This window comes from Podarcis tiliguerta, assembly GCF_965153285.1.
Source record: "Podarcis tiliguerta genome assembly, chromosome: 7".
Taxonomy (NCBI): domain Eukaryota; kingdom Metazoa; phylum Chordata; class Lepidosauria; order Squamata; family Lacertidae; genus Podarcis; species Podarcis tiliguerta.
Genome location: NC_139540.1, coordinates 146271 through 172071, shown reverse-complemented (window position 1 = coordinate 172071; position 25801 = coordinate 146271). Strand labels below are relative to the sequence as shown.

The 25801-nt window shown below is 55.7% G+C and overlaps 2 protein-coding genes across 34 annotated transcripts in view; both read left to right on the top strand.

Moving 5' to 3' along the window:
• PUF60 (poly(U) binding splicing factor 60) lies at window positions 1-12637 on the top strand. 4 transcript variants are annotated; one of them, XM_083448961.1, is made up of 11 exons: window positions 1-362; window positions 2980-3075; window positions 3637-3726; window positions 4432-4482; window positions 6626-6787; window positions 6898-6990; window positions 7476-7689; window positions 7773-7963; window positions 8267-8411; window positions 11744-11979; window positions 12211-12637. In XM_083448961.1, the coding sequence occupies exons 1-11, from the start codon at window positions 336-338 to the stop codon at window positions 12508-12510; spliced, it is 1605 nt and encodes a 534-aa protein (XP_083305087.1). In that variant the 5' UTR covers window positions 1-335; the 3' UTR covers window positions 12511-12637. The 4 variants fall into 4 exon arrangements, with proteins under 4 accessions (XP_083305087.1, XP_083305088.1, XP_083305089.1 ...); XM_083448963.1 differs by lacking the exon at window positions 1-362 and adding an exon at window positions 724-2742 and having other exon boundaries at window positions 2806-3075; XM_083448962.1 differs by lacking the exon at window positions 4432-4482.
• Window positions 12638-14029: 1392 nt separating this feature from the next.
• The window catches only part of SCRIB (scribble planar cell polarity protein), a 51178-nt gene continuing 39406 nt past the window's right edge, over window positions 14030-25801 (top strand). For 29 of the 30 annotated variants that reach the window (XM_083448937.1, XM_083448930.1, XM_083448934.1 and 26 more), the window contains exons 1-2: window positions 14030-14427; window positions 25607-25724. In XM_083448937.1, the coding sequence (XP_083305063.1) occupies window positions 14266-14427; window positions 25607-25724 (280 nt within the window). In that variant the 5' untranslated portion in view covers window positions 14030-14265. The remainder of the gene's footprint in view (window positions 14428-25606; window positions 25725-25801) is intronic. The other variant, XM_083448921.1, reaches the window with a different exon arrangement.

The following is a 25801-nucleotide window of genomic DNA, read 5'->3' as shown; positions in this document are numbered from 1 at the left end:
CCGGTCCTATCGGAGAGCGAAGGCTCTGACTGGGCCGCAGCCGCCTGTCTTTGGGCGGGAAAATGCGAAACGGAGCCCGGAGCCGCCGCTGAGGCAAATCTCGAACGCGGTGCCGAGTCTCGGAGCGGGAGCCTGGCCACCCGGCGGGGCGGAGCGCCGCTCTCCCCGTCTGCCGTCGCGCTCTCAGACGGTCGGTCTCCCCCCTGTGTCGTCACCGCCCCCCGCCCCGTCCGCGAGAGACCCCCCCAGGAACCGGAAGTCGGGCGGCCCGTTCTCTCTCGCGCAGTTTAGTTCTCGCGAGAGCCTCGCACTCGGGGAAGGAGGAGTCGGGGAAGATGGCGGCGACGACGGCGATCTCTCTGGTGAGCTAGTCGCTCCTCAGCCGGCGGGTGAGGGCTGGGCGGGCGGGAAGGAGGGTGGGCGGCGCGGAGAATACCCCGCCGTCGTGCTCGGGGCGCGGGGGCGCCGCCGCCGAAGTGCCCCCGCCTGAGCCTCAGAGCTATCCCGGCGCGGGCAGCGGGCGCGCGGGGGAGATGGCGGGACTACATCCCCCAGCATGCCCCGCGCCTCTCTCCCGCCCGGCGCACGGGGCCACAGTTGCCGCGGCCGATGGGGCGCGTAGTTCTTGGCCTCCCAGTCGCTGAGGAGAAGCCAGCGCTCCGGGGTCTTCGAGGGAGACCTCGTGGCGCATGCGCATCTGGAGGGCGCTCGCCGCCTGGCGCTGACTGCCGCCGCGAAGGGATCCCGGCCCCCGGGAGGAGCGGCCCTTTCCGTGGCCCCTCCTGGAGGGGGGACGGAAGGCACGCTTCTCACCCCCCCCCCACTAAATAGCGGCGGAGGAAATGCTTCCTTCCCGGGGCATGGCGGACTTGTCTCTTGCCCCCCCTTAGTCAGCCGCCGGCGGCATCCTCGGCTCTAGAGCGGAGCCGTTATCAGGTGCGGGGGGGGGCGGAAAGCCCCCTCGCCATCTGCAGGAGCAGCAGCGGAAACTACGGAACCCACTCCCGCAGCAGGGGAGGCTGGACACCTGGGTGGCTCTAAAAAAGGACTGGGCGAATTCACGGGGGGGGGGGAGGAGGGGTCTATCGATGGCTACAAGCCAGGATGCTTATTCTGTGTCCTGGAGGCAGCAGTGCTTCTGAATGCCAGCTGCTGGAAACCACATAAGGGGACAGTGTCCTGCTTGCCTGTTTCGCTTTGGGGGAAGCTGGTTCGCCACTGTGAGAAGAGGATGCTGTGCTGAGCCAGGATCCTATGTTTTTAAGCTGTTGCCCTCCACGCCCCCCTTTATTTGCTGTGTGTTTGTGTCCTGACCCCCCCCCCTCCAGCACTGTCTGCACCTGCAAGAGTTCTGGAGCAAACTGTCACGGCAGGTCCTACCCTTTTCTGTTACCACACGTGTTGTAGGTTGCTGTTTTTTCTCCTTCTTTTGTGGTGCTATAACACAGGCATGTCGCTTCCCAAGCAGTGATAACGTGGTAACAGTGGAAAAATTTCACAGAGCAGCTGAAGAAGTGAAATGATGTTTGGACCGGTTTGGCTTTAATAGAGTCACAAGCAGAGGCAGCAGTGCTTCTGAATACCAGTTGCTCAAAACCACAGGAGGGGAGAAAGCTCTTGTGCTCAAATCCTGCTTGCAGACTTCCCAGAAGAGGCATCTGGTTGGCCTCTGTAAGGCCAGGATGGGCCTCATAGACTAATCCTGCAGGAGCATTCTTATGACAGTCTGGTATAAATGTACCTCCAACTTGATAGGTTGCACCTATGTTACTAAGTCATTGCCACAAGATGCGCTTGTGCCTGGCTCAGGTGCTTGTAAAAGGGGAGTAGATAGGTAGGTGAGAGTGGAACACCGGATTACATGGAACCACTTGCTCTAACCCTGCAGTCACCATCAGTTCACTTGTTAGTCCTTGTGTTAGTGCTCCCTCCCAATGCTGCCTTTCTCCTTTGTTAAGAGGAAAGTCTACCTACCATCCTCTTGTTTTTGTCCTCAATCTCTTTCAGTTTATCTGGAAGGTCTTTAAGGAAATCCTCCTGGACCGCTTTCCTCACACCTTTTCAAGCTCCCAGTCCAGTCATACATTTGCCCAACCTTTGCCCTCCTGTGAGGGTAGACCATACTGAGTTAGGTGGATCAGTTGTCTCCCTTGATCTGAAGCTGCTTCTGGTGTTCTGCAAGGTAGCTTCTGGACTGTCTCTCTCAAAGTACTTTGCGTGCCTCCATCTCACCTTCTGGGCCACCATGCCAGCCCCTTTCTCTACATGCTACTTTAAGGATCCTGTGTGCGTCTTGAAGACAAGGTGCTTTGTAGATTGCCACTCACTTCCTTGCCTCCTGGATCTGCTTACATGTTCAGGGTTGCCATATGTTCTGAACAATTTGGGTGAGGGCCCCACAGGGTGTAAAGCAGCCACATCTCTCTCTGTCTTGAGTGGTTTGGAAACTTCCACAGGATATGTGCAGCTCTTATACGAAATGTTTTTGCTCTGTGCTGCTGCACTGCAGCCTGCTTTGCTGTTCCAACAAGTATTTGCCTGATGAGGCCTCTGGGTGTTGCAGTTGCTGCATTGCCACATATGGAGAGAGGCATGTGTGGCTAAGCAGTGGGGGTCCTTTCTGAGTGCTGCTGCTGGGCTATGGGGCCATGTGTGCATCCTTGAACTAGAGCTTGTTCTGGAAAGTTGGAGGGTGGCAGCAGTGGTGAGGATACAATGGCAACATATTGGGATCACATGGCAGCTTTTTGGAGGGTGGAAGCAGTGGTGAGGATACAATGGCAACATATTGGGATCACATGGCAGCTTTTTGGGATGGGGTGGGCAATCACTCATAGAAGAAGAAAGCTGGGTTCTCTGAGGGAGGCTCAGAGACTTTCCCTCTGTCTTCTCATTGCTCTCCCTGCTGAAGCAGCACAGACTTTCCCTGCAGCACTGCTCAGGCCTGGCCACCTTTTATGAGTGTCTCTCTCTTTGCAGGGCACAGAGACCGTCAAGGTAGAAAATGGACAAAGCACAGCAGCCAAGTTGGGACTCCCTCCTCTCACCCCAGAGCAGCAGGAGGCTCTTCAGAAGGTGAGTGGACCAGCAGGGGCCTTGCGGCTTGCATGCTTTTTCTCCCTCTCAAGGCTAGCCGTAATGAGGCTAGAAAGCATCACAGCTCATGGGGAGGAGAAGGCCAGGGGCTAGCCTGCTCCTCCATCCCTAGATGTCCACTTCGTGCGTCTAGGCCCCCTTGGCAAACAACTCCAATAGCTTTGAAGGTGATGGGGGCGGGTCTTGAGCTTCTCGGTCAGCATTGGGCAACAGCCACTGACTACCAACCTGTCGATGGAGGGGAACTGGTCTCAGGCAGGTGGGCTCTGGAGGAGGAGGGGGTAGTCCTCTGTGCTTGCAGTGCTGGGAAATGCCTCACACTTTCAGGATTTCTCCTTCTTTGGAGGTCTTTAAGCAGAGGCTTGACAACCATATGTCAGGAGTGCTCTGATGGTGTTTCCTGCTTGGCAGGGGGTTGGACTCGATGGCCCTTGTGGTCTCTTCCAACTCTATGATTCTATGGATTCTGGTGTGGCACACCCCAGTTTGTTGTCGCTGCGGATGTCTGCTCTGTGACTCTGGGCTTTCTGTCCCCTTCAGGCCAAGAAGTATGCAATGGAGCAGAGCATCAAGAGTGTCTTGGTGAAGCAGACTATTGCCCACCAACAGCAGCAGCTCACCAACCTTCAGGTGAGGCCCCACCCAGGGAAGCCCTGCCTTTGCCTCTCCCTCCTCCCCCCTCCCCCAAGGTGGATCCCTTTATGCACTTAGAGCCACTGCACAGCCCTGAGATGTGACTGGAGCCAGGTACTTTAGCTTCCGTTTCCGCTGCGAAATTGGAGTGTGTTGTATCCCCCCCCCCCCCCGCTAGCTCCCAGGCCCACACACTTGCTTGCATTCATTGCCTGGGTAGGGGAAGCTTAGCTGCTGAAGGAGGAGAGCTGGGCTCCCAGCTGGGAGTCCTGCTGTTGGCCTGCCTAGAAGGGGGTGCCTGGGGTTGCTGGGTACATCGTCCTCACGCTGACAGGGGTAGGGAGTGGCAGTCGCCTTACAGTGCAAGAGGGGCTGTAGCTGCTGGTGAAGCCCTCTTGCTCAAGAGCCACAGATTGGGGGTGGGGGTGGGGGCGCTGGGGCCAGGCCCTTTGGGCAGCTCTGGGTTACTGGGTGGGGGCACCTCCCTGCAATTAGGCAGCTGTTGAGGGTCAAAGAGGAGCCCCGCCTGTCCTGAAACACCCCCCTCGCTCCCTGGGGCTGTGCAGCGAGGAGGTGGAGGCGGCAGCGGCAGGCAAGCAAGGAGGAAAGAAGGAAGGAGAGGCCTCTTCCACTTGAGTTTTGACGAAAAGCCGTCGTATGCTCAGCTCCCACAGACTGAACTCTGTCTTTACTGTCTTTCAGATGGCAGCAGTGACAATGGGCTTTGGAGATCCTCTCTCACCTTTACAATCGGTCAATAGACACATTCACTTCTTCTGGGGCACTTGGTCTTAGTCAGGGCCTAGCACAGGGGAGGACGTAGCTGTGGCCTCCCCCTCCCTCCCTCTCCCTCCACATACCCACCTGCTTTGGACACGCCCCACCAACCCAGGCCAAGTGTTAGCTCCCCAGAGGAAGGAAGACCGTGGGCTGGGGGCAGCCGGGGCCGTTGGAGGCATTGGGCAGAGAGAGAAAGAGCGAGAGAGCTTTAGAGCCAAGCAGCTGGGAGAGCCACCTCTCTAGGGATGCTGAGGTCCTGACCTAAAAGTAACTGCCAAGGTAACTCACCAGTGGGCCAGCACGGGACGCGAGAGGCCTGGCTGCTGGGTGTTGGGGCAGTGAAGGCCCCTCTGGGCAAGTTGGACTGCTCTCCCAGGAGAACACTGCTAGGACAGTGTTTACGGGGGTGGGAGAAGGAGAGGTGGCAGTTGCCAGTCCTCCCTCTGCCTCGCCATGCGCAGGGCTCGGGCTGGTAGGGCACCCGCCCCTGCTCTTGTAGCTGGAGCCTAAGCACTGCACAGACACCTCACAGAGCCTCCTCCAGCTGTACTGAGGCACGGCAGGGTTATCCTGAGCGCTTGGCAGGGCCTGGACTCCTGCCAGGCCCTTGTGCCGCACTGTGCCTGGGCATGGGGTGGGGGTGGAGCTTGCTGAGGCATCCCGGTTACTGCTGCGTGGTGGACAGGGAGGCAGAAGACAGACTGAGCCCTCCAGGAGCCGTTGAAGAGTCCGGCCTTTGAGCACAGAAGGGCAGAAATGCCCTTGAGGGCTGGCCTCTGGATTTGACGGAGGGTACCGGCCGCTCTTCTGGGGCTGGGAGCCTGGGTTTAGCTTAGCATTGGTGGGGCAAGGTCTCCACGGGAGCAAGTAACTGGCTGGCGGCCTTGCAGTGCACCTGGCCACCCACCCGTGGCACCTCATAGGAGCTGCCCGTCGCTTCCCTGCTTATGTTGGGAGGGGAGCAGGCAGCCCAGGTGGCAGGTCCTGGGGCGGGCTGGGGATGGTTGTCCTCGACCCCACGTGCTTCCCTTGCGAGTGCATGCAGCATCTCTCCCTAACTCTTTGCTCTGCTGGCTCCTGAATGCTGGGAGGTGTGATGAGGACCTCGAGGTTGCCCTGTGGCTCTAGTTTCCTTAGTCTGCAGCTGGGAGCCCCATTCCAGAGAGGGGGCCCTTTGCTGGCCCCACAGGCCCCAGACCGGCTCACTTCGCATAGGGCAGGCAGGCTTGGCTTGCAGCTGTCCACTGCCTCACCCATGCAGTTCTCTTCTAGCACGGTCTTCAGCCTCTGTCCCAAAGAGAGGGAGGGAGGGAGCAGTGAAGGAAGGAGTGATCAGGGCAGGCCTTATTTGCCTCCTTTTGGTCTCTTGGATCATGCAGGCTCCTTCCTGCCAGAGAAGCATTGCAGGGCCCCTTGGGGGCCCCAGGGCAGCCCTGACCGTTGCACAAAGTCCACGTGGCTCTGGGCAGCCAGTGCGTGTCCCTGGCCATTGGACTCTCCTCTCCCCACCTGATCCCAGAGAGCAGTTCCTTCTGCTGGCCCCATGTGGAGGCGCGGGAGTGCAACTGCTTCAGGGTCCGGCTGGGTTTCCACAGTAGCCGTGTGTGCCACTGCAGGCCAGCAGCTGGGTGGTGGCAAACCTGGGATTGGACGCCAGCTGAGGGTGTCTGGCTCAGGGCTCCAGCCAAGACAGTATGTGGAGGGGAGGGGCAGGGAGACGCATGACTACGGCCCGTGCTTGGGACAGCAGCCCGTTCTTTGGAGCGCTGGCAGCGGAAATGACCCCTTCACGTGGACTGTTGGTTGTTTCCGATGGGGCCTGTCTTGGGGGATGAGGGTTTTGTCAGGTGAAGACTGAAGCTGGATCTCTTGCTGCCCCATGGGAGGTGGTTGACCCCTTTCTGTCTGCAGTAGGATGTGGCAGGTTCCTCTTGCAGGAGTGAGATGAGATGGCTTGGGTGGGCCAGGCTGGGCTGGGGCTGCTGAGACTCGGAGCTTCCCTCGCTGCTGGGGAGTGTTGGGGGCGGGAAAGGAAAGCGGGGTTGTTGGGGAAGAGCTGTCCTTGCCCCTCCAGCTGCCCCCCAAGCTGACCAGCCAGACCTTCTCTCTGATACAGATGGCAGCCCAGAGGCAGCGGGCTCTGGCCATCATGTGCCGGGTCTACGTGGGCTCTATTTACTATGAGCTTGGAGAGGACACGATCCGTCAGGCCTTTGCTCCCTTCGGCCCCATCAAGAGCATCGACATGTCCTGGGACTCTGTGACCATGAAGCACAAGGTTGGTGCTGCTGTGTTGCAGCCAGTTGGGTGAGCCCCTTCAGGAGGGGCGCGGCGCGAGGGCCCTGGCATGGGTTGTGAACAACACTCTCTCCCCCTCCTTCCTTGCAGGGCTTTGCTTTTGTGGAATATGAGGTGCCTGAAGCTGCTCAGCTGGCCCTGGAGCAGATGAACTCCGTCATGCTGGGGGGACGGAACATCAAGGTACACACAAGTGCCGGCAGGTAGCTCTCCCTGGCCCTGACAGGGTGGCGTTGCTGCCCATTTGACTGCCTCTCGGTTCACTTGTTTCGGTTTTCTCCCTGCCAGGACAGGACTCTGCAGGCATGGAAGCCCCATGCTGACTCCCTCCCCCTATTGGAAATCTGCTTTGGTGCCCACCCCCGCTCACCTGGATTTTCAGCAGGGGCTGGACTCCCTCACCTCCAAGCACACCTCCCCTCCCCTCTGGCCCGTTAGTTGCCTGCTTGTTGTCCAGAGGGAAGCAGTCACTTGTACCCAGCACTGTCTTCTGGGGGGCTCCCTGCAGAATTGTGTGTGCAGCAGTGTCAGGAGAGTGTTGGGTGGGAGGCATGCATGTCTGTCCCCCTCGAGGCAAGGGGCGTCTGTTGGGCAAGCCAGGCAGTGGTCCCTGAGAGGCTGCCCTCCAGGCCTCGCCTGCGCCTCTGACAAAAGCCCTTTGCTTGCAGGTGGGGAGGCCCAGCAACATTGGCCAGGCCCAGCCCATCATCGACCAGCTGGCGGAGGAGGCACGGGCCTTCAACCGCATCTACGTGGCCTCAGTTCACCAGGACCTTTCGGATGATGACATCAAGAGTGTTTTTGAGGCCTTTGGGAAGATCAAGTCCTGCACGTTGGCCCGGGACCCCACGACAGGGAAGCACAAAGGCTACGGATTCATTGGTAAGTGGGCTGTCAGTGGAGAGGGCAAAATCCACTCTGGTCTGGGGCAGCTGCCCTCTAATCGCCATCTTCTCTTCTTGCAGAATATGAGAAGGCACAGTCTTCGCAAGATGCTGTCTCGTCCATGAACCTCTTTGACTTGGGGGGCCAGTACCTCCGAGTGGGCAAAGCTGTCACTCCCCCTATGCCGCTCTTGACTCCTGCCACTCCAGGAGGCTTGCCCCCAGCAGCGGCAGTCGCAGCCGCTGCTGCCACAGCAAAGATCACAGCTCAGGTAAGAAGTGGAGTTGAGCATTAGCATTGAGCCGTGTGTGCTGCTCCGTGGTCTGGGTTTTGCAGGCACAGGTTGCACACATGTGCACACATCTCTTCCATCACATTCTTGCACCTGCCTAGAGCATCTCTAGGGGCTGGAGCGACCTGCTTGGGCTCTCTTGTTTCGGCCTGCCATGAGTGCTGGTGGGTGTAGCGCTGAAGGCAGTTTGTGGGCCCCTCAAGCCTCTTTGGGTGCTTGGAAAAGGAGGGCCAGGGCTCCTTGGGCAGGTCTGATGTGGTGCTGTTGCCTTTCCTTCCGTAGGAAGCTGTGGCAGGTGTGACAGGAGCTGCCGTCCTCAGCACGTTAACAACTCCAGGGCTGGTGACGCCGGCACTGACCTTAGCACAGCCCCTGGGCGCTTTGCCGCAGGCTGTGATGGCTGCCCAAGCACCAGGTGTAATCACAGGTGAGTCTGGAGACAGGGCGCTGAAAGTTTCACATGCTGGGTGTGGAGGTGAGGGTGGCCCTGGCATTTGGAGGCCGGAGGTCTTCCTGAATTTGTTGAATCTTCTTTTTAAAGCCTTCAGCGAGTTCCATAGGTGTGTTGTGTGGAGAAGTCGTTCCTTTTGTGTCCTGAACCTGCTGCCAGTCTAATTTCATTGGAGAACAAAAATAACTTTGTTTGCTCTCACTTCTCCACACCAACATTCTTTTCTGTGTTTTCCCATCATGTATCTACACTAAAGTAAGCCAATAACCTTCTAAGCAAGATGCTCCAGCCTCTTCATCATCTTGCTTGTCTTTTTCTCCACCTGCTTCAGTTCCATGATGTTCTTTTCAAGATGAGGCATCCACAGGAACTCTGTATGATGGCTGTTCTGGTTTTGATTTCCTGAAATGGCCCTTTTCTCTGCTGCTTAAACATTGCTCATGAAACCCGATGTGTTTATTGTGACTCAAGCAGGACATGTAAAGTTTCACTAACCTTTTAGAGTTATTTGAAAGTGTAAGCAAGCCTATAGATAGAGGTGGTCCAGTCAGCATTGTGCATTGAACCTTTGGAAAAGATGCTGGTAAAGTCTCTCATTAAATACCCCAGAATAAGTTTAGCGGTCATGGGGTCAGAGGGCAGGTTTGTAGCTTATTAAGGAAGAGGAAGCAGAGAGTAGAACCAATGTAGGAGGTGGAGTCACCCGAGGATTAGTATTGGGATGGGTGCATTTTAATTTACTCATTAGTTAGGTGCAAGCAGTGAGGTGGCTGTTTGCTGGTGATGCCAAATGTTCCAAGTTGATTAAAATGAAAAGGGATTGTGAGGAGCTCCAAAATGATCTCTCCAAACTGTTAAATGGGTTTTAACATGGCAAATGCAATTCTGTTCAGTCAAAGGGAAAGTTAAGTACATTGGAGCAAAAATTCTTAAATTCATACATAGGTCAATGGGGTCTGAACTGGCAGTGACTGACCAAGACCAAGACCTTAGGGCTGAAGTGGACAGCTCAGTGAAGAGCTTGACCCAGTGTGTGGCAGCTGTAAAAAGGCAAATTCCATGCTAGGGATCATTAGGAAAGGAACTGAAAGTAAAACAGCTGATCTCATAATGTTGTTACAAAAATCTATGGTGTGACCACATTTGGAATACTGTGTCCAGTTCTGGTGGCTTCACCTCAAAAGGATATTGTAGAGATGTCAAAGGTTTGTTGGCTTATAAAAGTACTTTTTTACCACTATATCATAAACAACCGGGGCGGTGTATGAAGTTCAGAAAAGGGCGAACAACATGACCAAGGGGCTGGACCAGCAGCAGCATGTGGGGCCTTCCAGCATAGCAGGGGAAAGAGAAGTCTGGGAAACATAGAAGTGTATTAGGCATGCATTAATTGGAGGAAGTGGGAAGGACAAGGTTTTCTTCTGGCAGCGTAATGCCAGAACCCAGTGAGGTCTTCCAAAGAAGTTGCACGTTTAGGACAGATTCAGGTACTTTTTCATACTGTGAATAGTTAAACTATGCTATTTGCTCCCACAAAATGTCGTGTTGGCCACCCAAAAGATCTAGACCAAATAATGGTGGGTAAGGCTACTAGCCATGCTCTGTGGCTACTAGCCATGATGGCTCTGTGTTCTGCCACCAGTGCCTGAAGCAGTATTCTTCTAAATGCCAGCTGCTGGGAATCTCAGAGAGGGAGAGCACTGTGGGCTTCCCCTCCAGAGACATCTGCCTGGCCACTGAGAGCAGTGTGCTCCATGGGCCTTTCTTATTTTCCAGAAGGGCTCTCCTTGTGAAAACAGGTAATTCCTGCCTTTTGCTTCCTGTCTTTAAACCATTCAGTTAAATAATGCTTAAGAGGATTTGACCTCTTTCTCAAGAGCCGTTGATGAGGAAGTTTGTTGAAAGCCATCTACATATTTGTTGCTATTCTCAAAGAATTGTAAAAGGTTGGTGAGACAGGACTTCTTATTGCAGAAGCCATGCTGGTTCTTCCTCAGCAAGGGTTGTTCTTCTGTACATTTGACAACTGTAGCCTTGCATATATGTTTTCTACCAGCAAAGCCTGGTTTGGGGGACAGATCATGTCAGGGGGTGCATTTGCCTAGTGCAAGAAGTCACTAATTTCTTGCAGCCACCCTCTCTCCAGATGCTTGCAGCACATCAGTTTCCTTGCACCTCCAGAATCACTTGTTAATCTCATGCTACAACTTTGAGGTACTTTGTAGCCTTTGTACTTCTGGGGAGAGTCTTAAAACAACCTCAGTTCAAGGTGTTTTCTCCCTTTGCCCACACCTGTTGGAGATAGGGGTGAGCAATGAAGTCATGTTTGTAGATGATGGGACGTTAATTCATTTACACTGTACAACTCTGGCCACGTTACCACAAACAAGGTACTGTAGAGCTGGAACAGAAATGTTTCGGGCTTTGTAGTATTGAAATGTGAGCAAGGAGGCATATGAGGGGTTTTTGAAATGATTTCATGGCATAGAGAAAGTGGACTGAAAGCAGTTTTTCTTCCTTGCAATAATAATTTAGGTCACCTTAGCAAGAGGCATTGGTAGTAGGTTCAGCAGAGATAAGAGGGGACTTATTGGAATATGGAACTCGCTGCTAGAAGGCATCCAATGACCATATTTCCTTTAACAGAAGATTTGGTGTAGGCCAGCTTTCTCAGTGACTATAAGCTATGATGGTCATTGAACCTTCACAAATATTGCATGTTGTGGAGTGTATGCCTGCCTTGTGATTTTTCAAAGCAGCACAGTTTCTTTGAAAAACTGGTTGCTGGACTAGGTGGGCCTCTGATGTGATTGAGCAGGGCTGCATTCAGGAGGATTGGGAAGCTGCTTTGTATCAAGTCAGAACACAGCCCTATACATAGCCCAGTATTGTCTTTTCTGACCGGCAGACAAGGACTCCAAGTTCTTGGGCAGAGAAAGAGGTAGAACAGTTAGTGGTAGAGCAGCTGCTTTGCATGCAGAAGGTTCTAGGTTCAATCCCTGTCATCTCCAGTTAGAACTGAAAGAGGCCTCTGCCTGAAATACTTGAAAGCTGCTGCTGCCAGCCAGTGTAGACAGTCCTGAAGTGGATGGATCCAGTGGCCTGACTTGGTATCAGGGCAGCTTGCTATGTTCCTGAATCAGAGCTCCCTCCCATGATCTGTCATTACTGCATTCTCCAGGTGGTGCTTGGCCTCCCCCTTTTTGGGTGCCCTGCTCCTTGGCTAGGGGAGGGAGGGAGGGTCCTGGAGCATATGAGTTGCCTGGCACTGCTCTTGCTCATGCCTTGGTCTGTTTCTTTCCCTTCAGGCGTGACCCCTGCTCGCCCACCCATTCCCGTCACCATTCCCCAGGTGGGTGTGGTGAACCCCATCTTGGCCAGCCCCCCAACACTGGGCCTGCTAGAAGTAAAGAAGGAGAAGGAAGAGGAGGAAGTTTTCCAGGAGTCTGAGAGGCCAGAAATGCTCAGTGAGCAGGAGCACATGAGCATCTCTGGCAGCAGCGCCCGTCACATGGTCATGCAGAAGCTGCTTCGGAAGCAGGAGGTGAGTTGGGACCAGGGCAGTGAACTTAGCTGCACTTGGCTTTCTGCCTTGGGACTGGGAGGAGAAGGGACAGGACACGAAATGTGGTAGAAGGTGGTGCAGGGTGAGATTGACAACACCCTTTGGCTGGGGTGTGGGGAGCCAGCTACCAGATGATTCCCCCCCCCCCCCGAGTGGGTAGGGAGGGGTCTTGTGGAGTTGTGACATTTTGCTCTCCTTTTCTCCTGGCAGTCAACTGTGATGGTCTTGCGCAATATGGTGGACCCCAAAGACATTGACGATGACTTGGAAGGGGAAGTGACAGAAGAGTGTGGCAAGTTTGGGGCTGTCAACAGGGTCATCATCTACCAAGAGAAGCAGGGCGAGGAGGAGGATGCTGAAATCATTGTCAAGATCTTTGTTGAGTTCTCCATGGCCTCAGAGACGCACAAAGCCATCCAGGCGCTGAATGGCCGCTGGTTTGCTGGCCGGAAGGTGGTGGCCGAGGTGTATGATCAGGAGCGATTTGACAACAGTGACCTCTCCGCATGAACTCTGCTCCAGAGAGACTTTGTTATTGTTCTCCTCAACCCCCTTTGTGTTCAGGGATGCTTCTGGGCCAGCATCTCTTGCTCCTGTCATGTATTTGTAGTTTCGGATAAAAGTGCAAGGAGAAAAACCTTTCTACCATTGTGGTGGTGGTGGGGGGGGCATTCCCTTCCCAGTGGCAAGAGACTCTTTCTTTCCCCTCCCATGCTGTCTTTCTCCCCTGTCCTTTACCAGATGGCCAGAAAGGAGTGAATGGGCTGCGTTTACTTAGTTTTTGGGTGGGAATGAAGAAAGGGGGCCAGTTCATTCCCCCACCTCACCCCCTTTCTGGCAATTATGAGGAACCCTTCTGTTGAATGTTCTGGTCCTCTCTCCATACCCCTTGCTTGGTGATGGTGGCAGCAGTCGTGGCCAGCATCTCTCTTCCCCTACAGAGCAGGCACGTTGCCCCTGAGCCACATAGGGCCAAAGCCACAGCACTCTGGGGGAAATGAAGATGGCAGGCGCACCATCTAGCTTTGGGCTGCACTTCATGACCAGTGGTCAGGGATGATGTGAGCTAGGTCCAAAACCTCTGGGGAGGACCCCAAGCTGGTGGAAGGCTGGCCCAGAGGATAGATTGCAAACTCATAAGGTTCTCAAGGTGGGTGTGAGAGCAGCAGAATAAAGTACCACCTAGAAAATAATGATCTGTCCCTCCAACCAGGCTTTGCTGGTAGAAAACATATATGCAAGGCTACAGTTGTCAAATGTACAGAAGGACAACCCCTGCTGAGGCAGAAGAATGGAAAGGAAGAAGGAAGTCCTCTTTTGGGGTCTGGAGACTAGGCTCCCAAGCGCCCGCTTGGCCGTAGTTGGGGGTGCCTCTTCCCCAAGTGGATGTCCTCTTCCATGCCCTCTTCCTCCCCCAACCTGGGGAGGGTGGGTGTTTGTGTCTCCTTCCTGTTTCTTTGCACTGAAGTGTCCCCTCCCCAACCTGAGCAGCAACAAGTTTCTTTTATTCTGTTTTTAAATTCTCATTCTGTGAGCTGCTTTGAGGCAAGAGAATGATAAGGTAGAATGATAACAAATATTGCTTGGTAATTCAGGGACAGGGGGGCTGGGGTGGAGAGCATGACCTTAGAGTTGACCCTCCGGAAATGATGGGCCGAGGGAGGTTTGGGACGGTCGCTGAACCGTCTCCCTCCCCGCTCCGTGCAGCAAAACACCCCTCGAGCTGCAGCGAATGTCAGTTGCCTAAACTCTGCCGCTCAGGCGTCTTTGGGGCCAAAGTCTCTCGTGTTTGGAACGCCTTAAGAAGCAACAGACGTCGTCTTCTCGCCATGCCAAATGAAGCCTGAGTTCCAGCGAGGGAGCTGCGGATGCCGGCGAGCCTGAGGGGGCGGGGCCCTGTCCGGAAGCGGTCCCGGAAGTTCCGGCGCGCCTCGGGTCCCGGCGTCGCGGGGGCTGCCGGGAGTGGTAGTTCCGGGCGGAGGGCGAGGCGGGCGCCCTTTCCCAGGGTGCCTGGCGCGGGGGCGGGGCGGCGCCAGGTGCCGGCGGGGCCCGGTCAGCGTCTCGGAGGGAAGCGGGAGGGAGGAGGGCCGCGCCGAGAGGGAGCGAGGAGAGAGAGAGAGCGAGGAAGGCCCCTCCGCCAGCGCCGCCTTTCATGGCTCCGGCCCCGCCGCCGCCGCCGCCTCGGCCCTGGGGGGCGCCTCCCCGGAGAGCAGCGCGCGCGTGAGGCGAGAGGCCGAGGGCGCCGCCGCCGCCGCCGCCGCGAGGATGCTCCGCTGCATGCCGCCGCTGTGGCGCTGCAACCGGCAGGTGGAGACGCTGGACCGGCGGCACTGCTCGCTGCAGGCCGTGCCCGACGACGTCTACCGCTACAGCCGCTCCCTCGAGGAGCTCCTGCTCGACGCCAACCAGCTGCGGGAGCTGCCCAAGGTGCCGGGAACGGGGGCGGGCGGGCGGGAGGGGTCCGGGGAGTCGGGGCGAGCGAGGCCAGGCGCCTCCCGGGGGGTCAGCCCCGAGAAGAGACCCTGCCGGGAGGAGCCGGGCCTCCAATGTCGCCTCGCCCCCTGCAATGCAGGAATCCTGCCTGCCCAGAGAGGGCGAGGGCCACCTGCTAGGGATGCTTTAGCTGTGACTCCTGCGTTGCAGAGGGCTGGACTGGATGACCCTTGGGGTCCCTTTCGACACATGTGGTCTCTTTGGTCCGGCACTCTGTCCTTCAGCCTGCATCCAGGATCCCCCAGAGCTGCCCTTCTCCTCTGCCTGTAGCGCAACTATACGCCATCTATGCGAGTGCTGGGCTCATTTAGAACCATTAAGTGTGCAAGGCTCAGTGTGAAATCCAATGGGAAGCCGACAGGTGAGCTGTGCTCCCCAAGCAGCGCACAAGACCGGTGGATGCTGCAAGGCGGATGCCACAGCCAGACAAGCCTTTGGGTGAGCCCTTTGGCAACGGTTGCTCCCAGTCAAGGTGAGCAGGTGCTGCTGCACCATCTGAGGCCCCAGCACAGCCTTGGGCAGAGCTCTGAGCTGCAGCTTCCTTGCAGCATGTGGATGCCTTCAGGTGTTTCCGCTTCTGCCGCTTTCCAGTTGGGCCAGCGGTTCTTGAGCTCCCCCTACCAGCTGTGTTGATGCATTTGGGGTTGGTTTTTTTAAGCCTCCTCGCCTTTAGGGCGCAGTTAAGGTTGGTAATGACATGTTAAATGTAATCAAGTGAAACTTGCAGCACTAAACACTCCCTCTGGAACACACAGTGCTGTTGTCTGAAGCTTCCTTGTTCCCCTGACCTGGCCTTGGTCTTCCAGTCCCTCTGGAAGGGGGATGGGCTTGGCTCTGGAGCTTGTGAGGCACTGATGGCTTATCTCTAGATCAGTCCCAAAGGTGCAGGAGAGTGTAGATCCCAGGGCATTTAGTGACTCACATCACTGCCAGAAGTCCAGCTAGTTCTTTCCCTCAGGATGAGCCTAAGGTTGTGGACTTGGTTTCCCCCAAGGCTTTGCTGTGGCTTTTGCTGGCTGTGGAAGCTGCCGAGAGGGGAGGGGATTCCTTCTGTAAGTGCAAACCAAGCTGTTCTGGACCGAGAAACCCGTGAAGAGCAAGCAGCAGAATTGTCAGGAACTCTGGCTGGGACGGGTTGGTGCCCTCCTCCTTTGCCTCTTAGTGGTGTGGGTTGGAGAGCTGGACGTCTAGCTGAGCAAGCACCCACTATCCTTTGAGACTTGAGTGGGGTGCCCTCAGTCCCCACCCCAGCCCTGGCCAAATCCCAGGGCTTCCCCGAATTCCGAGGGAGGGAGGCAGGCAGGCAGGCACCAGCCTCTTGTGCAACTGTTCCACAGCTGCCGTGCTCCACCCCACACTGGCCAGGGTAGGGCTGGGCCCTGAGCTCTGTGTGCATGTTGTGGAATGGCAGCCAGAGTGTTTTTCCTGAGGCATTTGATATGCATTCTTTGGGGCCTGAGAATGGAGGGTTAAATAGCAGGAAATCCGGCTAGCCTGCCTTGCGGGAGGAGGAGGAGGCAGCGGCGGCGGCTGCAGCAGCCAAGGAGCCAAGGGGCTGCTGCCTGTGTGGGTTTGCTGTGGCGGCAGTGGCTGTTCTGGCGGCTGCTCATTGCTTACCTGCCTGCCTGTGAGGCAGTAGGGGGTCTTTTTCTCACCAGGCTGCTGCAGCAGCACTACTTTTACTTCCTACTCTAGCTGTGGCCTTTACTTCTGTTCTACTGATGCTTGCCATTCAGCCAGGTGGGTGTTATGAGGACGGTGGATTGGCGGCTTGGCAGGTCTGCTGCCTCTGGGCTTAGCCATGCTTACCCTTAGTCCCACTCTTTCCAGGCACAGGCCCCTACGTTAAGTTGTTGTTGTTAACGCTCTTTCTAAGCACCCCCCCCTTTTTAGCCCTGGAGCTTTTCCCGCAAAACACAACACTTTAGCCCTCAAGTGTCCTTTGGACATTCCCATGCGTTCCTGGGAAGAGCAGAGGAAAGGTGTGTATGGATAGAAAGGGCCTGGCTGGCTTCCTCGGTCTCCTCGGCTGCTCCTTGTGTAGGATATGCTCCCCTTAGGTGGAGGGGGAGAGAAGCAGGGCCTGCTGGAGGCCACCAAGGCCAGGAGAGCTTCATGTTGCCCCCCCCCCATTGTTCTCAGAGCTAAGGCAGGAGGTGGCAGCCCTGCTCTGCGAGAGCCATTCCCTGTGCTGGGAATGCCCCTCTCTCTGAGCTGACACTCTGATTGCAAGCCCTCTAGCCCTTGCAAGAATTGCTCTGCCCTCCCTGGTGCTGGAAGTCAGCTTGGCTCCCTCTCCTGGCACAGCCGCCCCTGCCTTGGTCTGGGGAAGTTTTCCTTGAGCAGAGCAGGAGGGGCCTTGCTCAGGGCCCTGTCGCCCCCTGCAAGACCCCTCCTGCCCCGCTGCCTCCAGGAGCTGGGGGAGGCCCTGCACAGTGCTTCCCAGGCCCCGATTGGGGCGTGGGGGAGGAGCAGGCAGTCCTGAGCGGACAGACAAAGCCACTCTTATTCTTGACCCGCGGCAGGGGGGGGGGGCGTCTGCTGCACTTGGGGACCGAGGGGCGGGGATGGCTATTGTGATGCTTGAATACCCCCTCTTCACTGAGCATGGGGGAGAGGGGCTGGCTCTCTGGGAGCTGCCATCTTGGGAAGCAGGGGGAGGGGCACGGGGTGTCCTGGGGGGGGGGCGTGAGGGTGGTGGTGCCTCGGGTGCTCACTGCTAATCCGGGCTAGCCATTCACAGCCACCTCCTCCCGCCGGGGGCTTTGTCTGCTGCTGCTGAGAAGCTGCCTCCTGGCTCTGATCCTTTTATCCTCCAGCCATTCTTCCTTTTCATTTCCAACCCTCTGATGATGTGGTTGAGCGGCTGCCGGGGTGGCGGCCTCAAAATGTGTTGGGAGCAGGTATTGCCTGGGCCTCCCTGGCCTGGGTGATGGTGCTGCCATTCAGAGCGGAGGACCAGGGTGGGGGGAGCTTTGTTCTGCTGCAAGCCTGGGGCCGGGTGCTCCAGGCAGTGCTTGGGGCTTCTCCTGGGAAGAAGATTTTCTCCAGATTTTGCCCTAGGAAAGCCTTGGTCCATTTTCAGTCCCTCTGAGGTTCGAAGTCAAGAGGGCAAGGGACCTAGTCTCAAGCACCTGTGTTTGTGTGGGGTGCATTGAATTTGTCCCCACCCCAGAAACCAACCCATTCAGAAGACCCTTCCTGAAGCTTTCATGCTGAGCCCACCTCCCCCACCACACGCCTCCTGGCACTTTCTCCCCTGCAGCCTCATCTGCCCCTCTGGCACTTCCCTGCCTGATCCTCCTGCCCGTTCTCCCTATGCTGGGCGTCTTCCCCTGGGGGTGTACTGGCTGCGCCAGTTGCCCGTGGCTCAGTGGAGGGGCCGCTGGGCAGGGTGGGGGGAGTGGGGAGAGCAGGGCCAACGGCAGTCCAGGTGCTGCAGGAGATGGGGGGGGGGAACGGTGGCACTCAAGCTCTGCTTGCAAGCTTCCCTTTGGCCTCGGCTGGAAGCAGGACGGTGCTTGGGGCAGCCTCTGCATGGAGCCCAGTTCCTTGCCCCTGGGAAGAGCCCTGCAAGTCCATGTTGGCAGGGGGTTGGACTCGATGGCCCTTGTGGTCTCTTCCAACTCTATGATTCTATGATTCTATGTGATGTGCCAGGCATGGTGGGAGGTTGTGATCATGAGCATCAGAGTTGTCTTGGGAGGAGATGGGCACCTGACCCCATTCAAGGCTGCACTGGTTTCCCTTGACATCCTTTGCCGAAGGCGCCAGGGGCAGTGCTGGGGGCGCTGGTGGCACTGAGCTGCCGCCTTGCCTAGAGGAACTTACGGCTTTTTTTACTCAGGACAGGAAGGCAGCACTGACACACCGTTCTGGGGGGAAGCCCCTGCGGGTGGCTCTCAGGTCATGGGATGTAGCTGCCCCCCATGCCAGGTGCCTGTGGGCAGCAGGCAGCCCTGAAACAGTGACCCTGGCTTTTAAATCTTAAGGTGCTCCACAGTCTGTGCCGGGGGGGGGGGCAGAAGAAGTTGCTGGTGCCTCATCCTGACCCACTTTGCCACCTCCCATCCAGTCTTGCCTTTGCAGCAGAGGGCCGTCTTGTTTCTCAACACAAACAACTTGGAGCACACGTGTTGTTCTGTTTCTATGCTGCTCTTTGAAAAAGAGAGAGGAGTTTCCCCTCTTTATTCCCACCCTTCCTTTGAAAGTGGAGCCTCTTGTTTGTGAAATGCCCTGGCTTTGAAGGTTCAGGTCTTTTAGGGGCAGATTCTGGCCGCAGGCTGGAGCCGGTGGAGGTGCTGAAGGGGCACTGTGCCCCCTCCTGGCTTCCAAGGGCTGGTCCATCTCAGCTTGGGTGGGTGAGGGCCCTCCTTTCCTTGCATTTTGCTCTGTGTGGCAGGCAGCCCATTGCCATCCTTCAGAAGCAGTTAGAAACTCAGATATATGGTATTTTTTGTCCCATAGGACGCCCCGTCCCATAGGACGCACCTAGTTTTTTGGGGGGGAAATAAAGGAAATTTTTTTCCCCTTTATTTCCCCCCAAAAACCAGGTCGGGGAAACCGAAGCAGGTCGAGGAACAGCGGGATGGCGGCGCTGCGCCTCCTTGCTGTCCCCCGAGCTTGTGGGGCTGGCCGATGTCTGTCCGGCGGGCAGGGCGCTCTGCTTCAGGGCGCCCCTCGCGCTGGGCGGCAGGCTGCTATCCGCAGTGTAGGGAGCCTTGCGGGAACTCCCACAGGGCTGCCTAGGCTGCGGATGTGTTCCCGAAGCGCCGGGCGCACTGAAAGCAGAGCGCCCAGCGCTCCAGGAAGCAGGCTGCTATCTGCAGCCCAGACAGCCCTGCGATAACTCCCGCAGGGCTGCCTAGGCTGCGGATGTGTTCCTGAAGCCTGGAGAGCGAGAGGGGTTGGTGCGCATCGACCCCTCTCTCTCTCCAGGCTTCAGCGAAAGCCTGCAGTCGCCCCATAGGACGCACCCAGATTTCCCCTTCATTTTTGGAGGGGAAAAAGTGCGTCCTATAGGGCGAAAAATACGGTATAAATCAATTGCCAAATGGCACCTTAAAGCTAGGTTCTAGTCGCTGCAAGGAAATGTCTAGGCGTCTTTTATTGCACTGTACTTTATTATTACACTGTGGGAGGCGGTGGCACTGTGGGTAAAACCTCAGCGCCTAGGACTTGCCGATCACATGGTCAGCGGTTCGAATCCCCGCGGCAGGGTGCGCTCCCGTCGCTCGGTCCCAGCGCCTGCCAACCTAGCAGTTCAAAAGCACCCCCGGGTGCAAGTAGATAAATAGGGACCGCTTACCCGCAGGAAGATAAATGGCGTTCCGTGTGCTGTGCTGGCTCGCCAGATGCAGCTTGTCACGCTGGCCACGTGACCCGGAAGTGTCTGCCGACAGCGCTGGCTCCCGGCCTCTAGAGTGAGATGAGCGCACAACCCTAGAGTCTGTCAAGACTGGCCCGTACGGGCAGGGGTACCTTTACCTTTACCTTTTTTTTATTACAAGGGAATCTCTCCTTATTGGGGGGGGGGGGTCGATTCTTGGCTGCCGCTTACATCACTGAGAGGTGTTTGAATTCCTCCCCCTCCCTTTCGGTGCCCAAAATGGGGTGTGTGTCAGCAGGAGCATGTGTGCTGATTGCATGCAAGAGGGAAGATGCTGTATTCCTTTCAGTTCTATGCTGCTTTGTATTTTAAATAAAAAATCTCAAAGCAGTTTACGACACATTCAGACATCCAATAAAACAATCCTAGCTCCAAGGAACATACAGTATTTCAGATCCTTCTCTCAGTGACATTTTGCTTTCCCCATATTTCTTTAGCTCCTTAATTTATCGAGCTGCCCCATAGCAGAAGTACTCTAGGAAGCCAGTGTGCTGTAGTGGTTCGTGTGTTGGGCCAGGACCTGGGAGATCAGGGTTCAAGTCCCGACCCAGTCATGAATCTCACCAGGTGACCTTGGAGTCTGTCGCAGCATCTGAACCTCCCTCCCAGGGTCATGGCAGGGATGAACTGAGGAGGGGGTGAACTATGTGCTACTTTGAGACAAAGGTGGGATATCAATGCGACAATGAAGCTCTTCTGCTTACCTACTTAAGAAAGCTGTAGGGGCAGCCAGATGGAGATGTTGGTCACCAGCCTGGCACCCAGAGATCCCCACATGGTCGCAATTGGACACATGCCAGTTGCAAAACGTGCCTGGTGCCAGTCTGGATTTTGGACCTCTGGATGTTCAGGGACACCTTAATCTGGTTTGACTGCTACAAATCTTCTGCGCTGCCAATTCTCTCCTTTTAGACCAGTCTTCTGAAGGAGCATCTCCACCCCGATTGTTCAGCCTGGACACGGAGGTCCAGCTCTGAGGGCCTTTTGGAGATTCCCTCACTGCGAGAAGTGAGGTTAGAGGGAACCAGGCGGAGGGCCTTCTCGGTCGTGGCGCCCTCCCTGTGGAACGCCCTCCCACCAGATGTCAAGGAAATAAACAACTACCTGACATTTAGAAAACAGCTGAAGGCAGTCCTGTTCAGGAAAGTTTTTACTGTGTGACATTTTGATGTATTTTTAATCTTTGTTGGAAGCCACCCAGAGTGGCTGGAGAAACCCAGCCAGATGGGCAGGGTATAAAAGATGAACTATTATTATTATTATTAATGGGAGTCAGATGATATGCTTTTTGTTGTCTGTGGGACAGAAAACAGGTTCACTTCTCCACCTGTTGCAGAGCGCAGGCTGCCTTTTGCCTTTCTTAAGAAGGTGAAATTCTGGTTCAGTGAGGGAAAGCTGGGTGGAGTCTGCCGCCAGGGGGCTGGCTGTAGGAGGAGGCCGTTGGCTAGAGGGAAGGGGGGAAAGCAGCCGGGAGTGAGCCCTGGGCTCTGGTCTGCCCTGGGCAAGCAGGACAGGCAGGGAGGAGCTCCACGGGGCAGAGGGGATGGTCAGGGCAGAGGCAGGACCATTCCAGAGCAGCCCAGCTGAAGGAGGAAGGGCAGCAAGGTGGTCGCTGTTGTCTGGAGTCTCCTTGCGCTTGGGCTGATCTTGAGCGCGCCCTTTGCAAGTGCCAGGCAGCCGGCTTGGAAGCAGCTGGGTGCGTTGGGCGGGGTAACTTCAGACATGGTCACAGGGAAGGTGAGCAGCTGACTTTCCACAGCCTGCTCAGATCTACCTGGCATGAGGCAGAATATCTGGATCCACATTAATCTGCCTTCAGGCAACTTTTTGGGTAGAAGTCACTTCCTTGCATCAGTTGATGGTCTCTATTTATTTGCATACTGCTTGGCTATCAATAAAGATAGACGGGTTGTGGATCAGACGCAGGTTTCTCTCGCAGTGACCAGCCAGGTGCTTCCTTGCATGACCCCTTAGAGTTCTAGTACATGGGTAGGCAAGTACATGGGTACCCAGGGGCCGGATCTGGCCCAATCACCTTCTAAATCCGGCCCGTGGATGGTCCAGTAGAATGTGTCCTTTTATTTAAAATGCATTTCTGGGTTATTTGTGGGGCATAGGAATTCGTTCATCCCCCCCCCTATAGTCTGGCCCCCAACAAAGTCTGAGGGACAGTGGACCAGCCCCCTGCTGAAAAATTTTGCTGACCCCTGTTCTAGTATCACGAGAGAAAGGGAGAGCCACTTTCCGCTCACTGTGCAAAATTTTGTAACTGATATTCTGGCTCTTTCGGTGGCTGAGCCTGGATTTGCAGTGGTTCCACTCCTACCTGCCCGGCAGGTTCCAGAAGGTGTTTCTGGGGACAGTCGCTCCGCCCCAACAAGAATTGCCCCGGGATGTGCCACTCCACCCTGCTGTGTGAAGGCCGGGGAGTCTGCCAGCAGTGCGGTGGGCGAGGGCCTCCTGGAAAAGGCTGAGATGGGGATGCTGAGGGGACTTGTGACCCTGGAGCTCTGACCCCCCCTGACAAGATGTATTGGCAGCTTGGATGCATGCGTTTTGTCAGGCTCTGCATCCTGATGTTGGGATGCCTTCCATGGCAAGGGAGCCCTTTCTCCACTGCCCTTTCCTCAGCCGCAGAGCTGCCAGGTGCCTTACTTCAAGGTGCTCTAGGTGGCGCTGCCTTTGAGGAGTGTTTGGGGGCTGCAGGCAGGGCAGAGTGCAGCAGCCTGCTCTCAGTCACTGGCTTGAGGGGATGCAAGGAGCTGCTGGTCCCCGGCTCAGTCCCCGGCTGCATTCGGCCTTCCAAGGCTGCAAACTGCCTGGGCCCAGGTACTTTATAGGAGCAACCCCTCCCCCCCTTTTGTGCTGCCACAAGGAGGACACCTAGTGAGGCTCCAGGGCAGTTTCTCCTGCAGCTGGTGGGCAGGTTCTCTTTGGGTGCCCTTGCTGTGGGACTTCTTTTCAAAGAAGGTTAGAATTACAGAATCGTAGCATTGGAAGGGACCCTGAGGATCATCTAGTCCAACCCCCTTTAATGCAGGAATATTCAGCTGTCCCATATGGGGATTGAACCTGCAACCTTGGCATTATCAGCACCACGTTGTAACCAGCTGAGTTGTCCAGGCTGACCATCCAGGTTACTTGGGCCAAGGAAGGCCTGCCCTGTTAGAATGTTTTTTAAAGGCTGGAGGTGACAGTTCTGAAATCTGGTGATGTACTGTACTTGTTTTGGGATGTTTGTTATTTATTTATTTTACTTTACTTACTTTTATTATGACTTTTAAATTGCCAGTTTATTTGGGAGCCAGTACGGCCGGAAAGCATAAGGGCAGAATTGTGGCTCCTTTGCCTGCGTCAGAGAGACCCTCTCAAAGGGGCTGGTTTCCTGGCCAGCCTGGTGGTCTCTCCATCACCCCCAGTGGTTTGGTCTCCTCTGCAGACTCGACTGCAGTTCTGGCTGATACTTAGCTTCATCCTTTCAGGGCAGTAAGACAACTTTACCCCCCTCCCTCTCTGATGGAAAAGGTAATCGGCCTTACCTCTTCCATTTCCGCTCCTGCCTCTGCAGTGTCCACTGGCTGTATCCAAAGCCACATCTCTCTTTATAAAGCAGGCTTGCAAATAAGCCCACGCATGTTGCTGGCCTGAGAAGGGCAGGGAGATAGGGCCAGCCTTAGCCTGCAGCATGCTAGTGCAGGTAAAAAGTAAAGGTAAAGTCCAGTCAAAGATGACGGTGGGTTGCTGCGCTCATCTCGCTTTTCGGGCTGAGAGAGCTGGCGTTTGTCCACAGACAGCTTTCTGGATCATGTGGCCAGCATGACTACGCCGCTACTGGCGCATGAAGGATGATGACAAGTGGTTTAGGCGACAGCGCCACCCTACTGAGGGCAGATAGGGCAGGTCTAACCGCCCATGCCTGTCCTGCGCCCCTTCTGAGTTATTTTTCTTCCTTTGCTTGGCCCCCAAGCAGTGCCAGGGGGCTGAGTCTGGCCACCTTTTCGGTGGCATTTTTATGGCCTGTCCCCCTCCTGGTCCTTGCCTGCAATTCCTGGCCTGCTGTGGTTGCCAGGCTAGTGCTTAAATGCAAGGCTGAAAATGAGCCAGTAAAGATTCCTACTGAGTAACAGTTTAAAACACAAATAAAAGCAACTTAATCTTCCACTTCACACTAAAATACTCTTTTTGATGAAAATCACCACATGCTTGTTCGGCGAGGCTGTTAATGTCTGCTCCCAGTGAACTGACACTCAAACCTGGCAGGATGTGATTTGGAGGATCAGAAATGGCTCAGGTGCTCCTTCTCTCCTTAATAGGAGACTTTCTGGTTTCCTCCAGGATGCCTTAACTGGATCAATCCTAGTTTGGAGGGATCTCACAAACCACACTTTATGGGTTCAAATATCCCACGGACAACCTGGTTTGCACTTTCATGGAAACAGGGACCTGGGGAGCATTTCCACATTGTGGTCTGGAGTGTGCGGCTTCTGCATCTTGTGTGGGGATTTGGCTTCTGTCGCTCAGTTTCCCCAGCGTGACTCCCAGCCTCCTGATCCTCCTCGAACCAAGAGTGGTTGGGGTTGTTCCCTCTGCTGCTTGGGGCTTTCTTGTCCTCCCTCTGTTTTCGGCAAGACATCTCTCTGGCTTTATTTCATTTTAGGTACCGTTGATTTTAATCATCTTTTCAATATTTTATACTATTTCTAATCCACAATCTTGATGTTTTATTTTATGTTTTAGTAAAATGCTTAGAAGTTTTCTTACAATCAGGCCTTATGTGAGCTTTGTTCAAACTTTTATTATTATCAGTAATGTTAAACTGGGCTGGGCTGCAGGGGGCACATCAGGCCCTGACTTTACGGCTTCTTTGCTGCCATCCTTCCAGCTGTTTTCCTGGGTGGCCCAGTTCAAAATGGTCTGTTTGGACCTTGAGCGCCCTTCTGTGGCAGACGGCTTCCTCCCACTATGTGATCAATCCCACCTGCGCGTCTGTGTCCCCCCCCCCCCCGCCATGCCTGGGCAGAGCTGCCCCCCCCACTGGGATTTCAGCCCCAGGCAAAGGTGCTTCTAACCCATTGAGCTTTGGCTGGTTTTATTGGCAAGTGATGGCTGCAGCTGCAGCAGCCTTTGATCCTCAGATGAGTCTTGGTGTTTCCTGGCAGGTTTTTTAAAATGGTGCATCAGAATTCTGTTAGGACTAAATTGTAAAAAAGAAAAGAAAGACAGTGTGCACTGTTTCCAGCTGGGGGAAAGTGAGGTGATGCTCTTTGGGATGGCCTTGAAATTGTGTTTGGCAAACCCACGTCTTTCCCCAAGGGTTGCGGGGGCTCTTTCCATCCAGTGCTGCCCAAGAGGAGTGTTCCTCCTAGGAGCTGCCTGGCTGGCATCCCTCTCATGGGAAATGATGCAGAGACCTCCTCTTCCTCAGGCTCCTCCTCCTGCTGCCTCCTTCCCTTCCCTTCAGGTTCACCCTGAGAAGCCACTTGGCCGGCGGCGGGGGGGGGGGGAGGCGGTTCTCTATTGGGCTGCTGCCATCCTTACTCCCCGTAGCCAAGGCACACCTGTGCCTTCCCCAACGTCCTGTGTCCATGACCCCAGATCTGGTCTGGAGGGAAGCTTGTCTGCCAGGCTTGCCCCAGAGGCAGGCACTGAGGTGGGCTTGCCCTTTCTGGCAGAGCGGTGGCCTCTGCACGAGTGGCTAACTTCTCTCCTTTTTCTCCCCCGCAGCCTTTCTTCCGACTCCTGAACCTGCGCAAGCTTGGCCTGAGCGACAATGAGATTCAGCGCCTTCCCCCCGAGGTGGCCAACTTTATGCAGCTTGTGGAGCTGGACATCTCCCGCAATGGTGGGTAGATGCTGGGGAGGGGGGAGGCAGACAGGCCTTTTGGACTGGGCATTCCCTGCAGTGGGAGCCTGAGGGGC

Coding starts and splice junctions, on each gene's coding strand:
- PUF60 (XM_083448961.1), top strand. CDS start 336: ATGGCGGCGACGACGGCGATCTCTCTG. Junction 363..2,979: donor CGACGACGGCGATCTCTCTG/GTGAGCTAGTCG, acceptor CTCTCTTTGCAG/GGCACAGAGACCGTCAAGGT. Junction 8,412..11,743: donor AGCACCAGGTGTAATCACAG/GTGAGTCTGGAG, acceptor CTTTCCCTTCAG/GCGTGACCCCTGCTCGCCCA.